At 34.0% G+C, this 7,399-nt stretch overlaps 1 protein-coding gene across 1 annotated transcript; it reads right to left on the reverse strand.

Annotated features, from left to right (window-relative positions):
• Window positions 1–776: 776 nt before the first annotated feature.
• Window positions 777–1,647, reverse strand: LOC145578116 (protein DOG1-like 4). Its single transcript, XM_081635506.1, has one exon. It carries the CDS (start codon window positions 1,617–1,619, stop codon window positions 777–779), a length of 843 nt encoding a protein of 280 aa, XP_081491632.1. The 5' UTR covers window positions 1,620–1,647.
• Window positions 1,648–7,399: the final 5,752 nt, after the last annotated feature.

Raw genomic sequence — 7,399 nt, forward strand, 5'->3', positions numbered from 1 at the left:
CACTTGGCAAATTTGAGAACCTTTTTCATAGTTTCTCACTTTTCATGCATGAAACAATTTCACTTCTCATGCATGAAATAGTGGAGTGCGGCGGAGATATAAAATAAACAAGGGCCTAAGTGGTTTTGACTATAGTATATTACAGAGTATTTGGTATAATACATAAAGTGTTTTGATTATTGTTTTTTGTACCATTCATGTCTTTAACAATGTTTAAACAAAAATAATCAATATTAAGATACAGTAAGACTAATCCATTTTTTAAGCAACATTATTTGTCTTTATAATAAGATAAAAAAAATGATAAAACCCTGGTTGAAAGTTAGCGTATATATGTAGTTAAACCAAAAGGCTAAATAAATATGGACTTGAAATAAAGAGAGAGTAAAAGTAATACAAATTCAAACTAGATACTTATATAACACTAATTTTATTTAGAGTTTATTCCAACACTAATATCACAAGGACCGGAGATAGCATTACATTCAACGAGAAACTTAGCTTCTAGCTGATTTTGCTTATTATGATCCAAATTTAAGGACCAATACTTAACTAGATGAAAATTAGTACTAGCTAGAACATTAAAACTAGATTAACCTGATTCTTAATTAATTAGTTCAACTTAAAAATTCTTATACACGCCCAAGTACAAAAGCACACTCAAGGTTATTTTTTTGCTCATTTGATGATTAAATGGAGCGATAATCATCAAACTGATCAAAAAAATATCATTGATGAATGCACCTTGCACCAGAGTATGTATAAGAACTCCTCAGTTAAACGAGAGCAATAAGGTTAACATTTTCAATATTATCAATAGTACTAGTAGTATCACCATTATTATTAGCAGTAGCAGTAGCAGTATCATTACTAGTTTTATCATTAGCAGCCTTCTGTTTGCCCCATTTCCTAATTTGAATTTGAAGCATAGCAAAAACAGCCAAAAAATCAACCCTTTGCCTTGGAGTAAGAACATCCAAAATCCCCTTCAAAGTCTTAAGCCTAACATAATCAGCCATCTTCAGAACCTTCTCCATCCCATCCATCAACCCTTTCATAGCCACACCCACCATATCCTCGACTCGGCTCGACTCGTTAACATCCTTCCGGCTCGACATCTTCGCCAACCCCACCATCTTCAAATCACAAATAGCCATCTGCAGCCTCTCCAAATCCATCTCCACCTTCTGCTCCTCATGCTTAATCCTGGTCCCGAGCGCCGCAACACTGCTAGCCTGCTCATCAGTGAGCAGGCTCAGGCTAGTGAGCGGTGCCCGGGTCTTACGGAGTGACTCGACAAGGCGAAACGCAGTCGAGGGTTTCCACCCGGTAACCCAGGTGAAAGCCGCCTCGAGTGGGCTAGCCCACTGAGGCGAAAAGAAAGACAACACATCATCCCTAGCTGCGGCCCACTTGGCCGCATAGAACTCTTTGTGGTGAGTTATCAAGGTCGCCACCACGACGTCGTAATTCGGGTGGCGGCCTAAAACAAGCTGCTGAAGATGAAGTTCGAGTTGCTTAAGCCAACTCTCATAATAAGCACAGAATTTCTCTTCTACTATAGAAGTAGTAGAAGTAGCAGCAGGATATTTCAATGGCAAAATTAAATTAGTATTCATTATATAATATATGATATTTTTATTTGATGTTGATTTTGTGGGTAATTTGGAGTGAGAAAAAAACAAGGGGTATAAATAGGAGGTAGGAGGTGAGAGTACTGTAGTGCATGGCTTACGCGCAGCATGCTGTGAGCCGTCTGGTTTTAAAGGGTGACAGGTGGCTTCTTCTGTGTCGTAATTTGCACCAATTATAAAAATACTTGTACTAAACTATTCACTTATGTAATTGTATCCGGAGTTGTTACATATTCAAAACTAACCAATAAATTAAAGTATTGACTCGCTTAGTAAGGTTTTTACCTTAGATTTTAGAGTTTTGAGGTTTGAATCTTACCAAGTGATGGTATTTGGGATAGAGATTCTCTTACCCTCCACTCTAATTTTAAGTGTCTGATTTACAAATATTAAATCAAAAAAATCGTGATAATTAAGATTTAATCAGGGTCCTACTCATTGTACCAATTAAAAAAAAAAATATATTCAAAACTCATGTTTCTTCTACTTGTATTAGGACATTTAGGAGTTGTAACATATTCAAAACTCATGTTTGGTTCCACACTCAACCACCCAATTTTTATAATGTAATTCATTCCATTCTTTCTTAATCACAACCTTTTTCTAATTACTCCCGCCGTCCCAAAATAATTGACATATTGAGCATTTTTTCATTAGCTATTTAAATATTAAGATTGACTATAGTTTTGTACTTCCTCTGTTAAATATCAATTGCAACAAAGAGGTATTATTTGTGAGACATAAAATATTCCTTTGTTGCAATTATATTTAACGGAGGAACTATTAACATAATAACAACCTATTCTATCATAAAACATGTAAAAATAAAGTTTCACAACATAATTTTTAGTAAATTAAGGTCAAAATAGGGCATCATCATGTGTGCGAAGTTTGACTGTGTCAGTTATTACATCAAGGAGTATATATGCTCTTTTTTCATTCTTTCTTATCACAAAATATTGCAATATTTGACATTTTACAATATTTAAATTGATTTTTTTTTTTTGTGATTTTATACATTAAAAAAAACACACACACACAACAGATCTTATTATTAAATTCATTATAATATATACTTGTACTAAAAGATGTATTAATGGTATGGAGTATTAAATATCACAAAGTAATGGGTGAATCAATTTCATAATGTTTCACAATAAGTCTACCTATCCAAAAAATTAATTAAAAAAAAAAAAAAAAGCTGGTATGTAAAATAACTTATAAAAAAATTTCAAAGTTTTGTATGAAATGTTAAAATCTTAATCTAAACTTCAAAAGTCGGTATGTTTAAAAACTTGTATTAGATGACTAATAACTTAATTATATGTAATGTTCATTTCACCTTATTCAGATCAAATAATAATCGGTAAAAAAATAATTTCATTTGTAAAAATAAGTTAAGAGTAGAAAAAAAAAGTACAAGTTTAATTTAATAAAATAAGTTTTAATCAACGTAGCAAAAATCAGTAACATTAAACTATAGAACAGATATATAGAGAGCCTGTAAAAATAAGTTTAATCCAAAAATTATTTCAGTTTAGTAAATTAATATACGTTAAGAAAAAAAGATAATTTAATCTCAATAAATATAATTTCAGTTTAAAAATAATTTTAATTTAGCAAAAATAAGGTGAAAAGAACATGACCTAAATAGTAGATGAATTTATTAACACTCTTTCGGTGTTAAAGTTATTATATTTATTTTTTATTTAAACTTTTTTTCTTATATGGAATTGAATATTAACTTATTACAATTCATTTACCGATTTATTTAAAAATTATTTATTAAATTAAACTTGCACTGATAAGTGATAACATCATATGAAACACACATACTGGTAAATTCGTAAAAATCAATTTCAATCATTAACATTAAATTTTAAATAGTGAAAAATAGTTATAACCAATAAAACCTAATTTGAATTCAATAAAGAATTATCGGGTGAAATGATTAAGCTTAATTTTGTAAATGAAGTATGAAAAAATAGTCTTTTAATTTAAAATAAACTTTAAAAATATGAAAATACAACCTTACAATAACAAAAAAAAACCTAAATTTTCATCGCTATTTGACATATTTATATGGTTACCAGTAGTTGAAAATAAACTGACACACCTATCTCGCCCTCTCTTTGAAACCGTTCCCATAAGGTAGGGGATCAAAATTAGGAGAAGATGCATTAAGTTACGTTGGATTTTGGTGGTTTATAACAAATGGACAACATTCTTTTGTAATTCACTTGACAATATTATTAATACATAATTCTGTTACCAGTAGTTAAAATTAAACTGACACACCATCCAAACCCTCCTTGAAACTATTCCCATAGGTGGAGGATTGTGATTGTGAGAATATTATTGATGCATCAAATTGAACTTTGGTGATTTACCACAACCCGACAATATTCTTATGTAATTCTGTTAGATAAAATCTTAATGACTCTTCTATCTTCCCGAACCGTTCCTGTAAGGTAGGGATCGGATAATAATGTGGTGATATTAATTACAATTTAACTTTCTACTCCCTCCATTCATTGTTATTTGTCACGTTTGAAATATGTTTGTGGCCTATTATTGTAAAAATTATATTATAAAAGAATAAATCTATATTAGGTTATAATCTTTAAAAACAAACTAGCATTTTGGCCCGTTCGATGCACGGGTTGTTGCTTAGATTATTATTATACGTAGGTATGCTTTTCAATAATTGAAACTTTTGATATAATATACGAAGTAATTGTTTCGTGACCAATGAGGTGAATGAAGTCCACTGTTGAAACTTAAAACAAAGAGATAATGAGTGCGGAATTGTGGAAAAAGAGGAAGGAATTTAGTTAGGCATATATACATGGACATTGTTAGATATGAAATGACATATTGGTTTAAGTTACTCCCTCCGTCTCTTTTTTACATTCATGATTTCCTTTTTGGGTATTCCAAAATTACATTCCTACTTTTATTTTTTAGTAAGTAAATTTTTACCAAATATTCCATATTATCCCTATTTTTCTGTTTTGTAATTAATGCTTTATCTATTTTCTCACTCTTATTTTTTAATTCTCACTCTTTATTTTCAGAATCCATGTGCATCAATTTAGATTAATATGATTGGTCCTTTTTTTTTCCACCAAAAAAATGTTATTGGTCCTTTTTTCTTTTCAAAGGATTGATGACATGTGCAGCATTAAATATTATTTTATCTTTGTTTTACTCAAAGACATCAATTAATGTCTTGTAATTCCCATTGTACTTTTTTTTTTTATTATTCTTTGTTTTACCCCAAGTTCCTTAATTCCCGTGTAATTTTACAAATAGGAATGTAAAAAAGGGACGGAGGGAGTATATTTTAAGTTTAGGAGATGAAAAGACTATTTTTATTGTAATTCATATGTTGTTTATTAACGTGTACTAATTAATCAACTATATTTTATTATGGTGGAAATGAAACACTTTATGTTTTTACTTAAATTTGCAAGTTAAGGAATGCATAAAGAGTTTAACATTCCTTATTTTAAGTTTGATATTAAAAAGGGTTTTTAAAAAGAAAGGTTAAGAGGGTGACATGTGGCATATGGGTGATTTGTAGTGACATGTGGCATAGGAGTGATTTGTGGTTTGTGTTTTTCAATACTAAGTATAGATATAGATGTTATAATCTTAAAAGAAACTTTTTCCAAAAAAAAAACTAACCTAGTTATGGTTCAATCTACCTTTTTTAGTAAATTTTCTTTTAAAAATTTATTTAAGGCAAAATTGGTTGTAACACCCTGAAATGTGGCTTAGGTGCACTGAGCACTCTGAACTTTTCGTAGTAACCAAAATACCACCAACTATGGTGTAAGGTGCGATGCGTGCCTTAAATGAAAAGTTCCGGCCACTTATTTCATCAGATTAGGTGAATCTTCACTCTCCAAAACAGTTTAAAGAAATGGTGAACAATTCCCATCCACTTGGCAAGCTCGGATTCACCTCCTTCGATGAAATAAGTGGTCGGAAATTTTTATTTAAGGCACGCGTCGCACCTTACATCATACTTCGTGGTGTTTTGGCAAAGTTCAGGGTGCTCAGTGCACCTAAGCCATATTTCAAGGTGTTGTGGCCAATTTTGCCAAAATTTAATATCAATTTCTTATTTAATGTTTTGGCAAACTTTTAATTGGGTTTTTAAAATTTTAGGAGCATACTTAAAAAGAAAACAAAAAAGTCAAGCTCAAGCTAAGTTTTATTCAATTATGGATTCAAAATTTTGAGTTGAAGGTAAAACATTCTCCAATACTACATTTGCTTCACTTTACTTGCCTGAACCGGTGCCTGCATCCCTCCCTTAAACCACCATACCCCTCCCTCTTCACTTAAAACACCTTCCCTACTAAACTTTCCACCTTTGCCGAAAGGAAAAATTGCCACCATTAATCCCAACTTTGCTCCGTCCGCTGTTATTAATCCCAACTTCCGTTTATTTTCTATCACTCCAAACTAACCCTATTAATTTTTATCACCCCAAAGTGACTTGAAACCGGTTAAAGAGGTAAACCTTGCTGACTTGGGATTACTTATACACATGTCGTAACCTAATTGGTTAAAAAGTAAAAAAAAATTAAAAACCCTAAAACTAACCCAGCTACCCCACCATCGGCAGCACAGCGCAGCCCCTATCCCACTTCCACGCACGGAGCACCCTTTACCTAATACCTCACGACTACCGAGAACCTACCCAGCCCTAAACGACTGTTCCCCCACCCAAAAAAAAAACAACTGCCACTCCCCAAAAACGACCACCAAAATTGGCCACAAACAGCCGAAATTGGCCGGATTTGGGGCTGAATGGTTGATTTCAACCCTAAATCGGCCGATTACAACCGTTAATGGCCACTTTCATGGCCGTTTTATGGAAAAGGGTATTGTTTTGGGTTGCGGTGTTCGTGGCTAGGAATGGGTTACGATGTTCGTGGCTGGGGAGAGGGGATGGGTTATCACCACCACTAGAGGCAACAGCAATCGCTGCAGCAACCGCGACATCAAATCCAGCAGCTAGCATCAACAGCAGTGGCTGCAATAGTCGCCACCACTACCGGCAGCAGAAGGAGTGGGCAAGTGGTGGTCACAAATGGAGAGGGGAGGAGGAAGAGAAAGGGGATGGAGAAGGCAGGGGCTGCCACCTAATGGGCAGGGATTACGATTTTAATTTTTTTTAAAATTTTTTTTAGGAATTTTTGCAAAAAACCATCTTTTATAAGCAATTTTTTGCAAGAAACCACCTTATAATTTTTTTTTTTTGCAATGACACACCTTAATCAAATTTTTTTTTGCAAATCAATACCTTTATGCCGGAAAATGAGGTTTGACCCCATTTTTCGGCGTTGACTACCCCAATCCACCCACAGAACCACCTCCCTCCCCAACTCCACCCACAAAACCATCCTTTCATGGCATTGACCACCCTAAACACATCCCTTTAACGACGTTGACCACCCTAAACACACCCCTTTAACGACGTTAACCACCCTAAACCCTCCTCTATAGCCCTAGCCACCCTTTTCCCCTCCATTGTCAGCGTCGGCACCCCTAGCCGCACTCCCTCAACCCTAAATTAACACTCGAACCACCCTAAATCCAGATTTCGCGAGGTGGTGGAAAGAAGGGAGTTTGATTTCGTTGGTGGGGATGAGGAGGGGAGGCGGTTTCGTGGGTGGAGCGAAGGAGGGGGTTATTTCGTGAATTGGGCTGGGGAGAGGGAGGTTTCATGGGTGGGGTTGGGGTAGTCA

Source organism: Chenopodium album, chromosome 14 (assembly GCF_948465745.1).
Source record: "Chenopodium album chromosome 14, dcCheAlbu1.1, whole genome shotgun sequence".
Lineage (NCBI taxonomy): Eukaryota > Viridiplantae > Streptophyta > Magnoliopsida > Caryophyllales > Amaranthaceae > Chenopodium > Chenopodium album.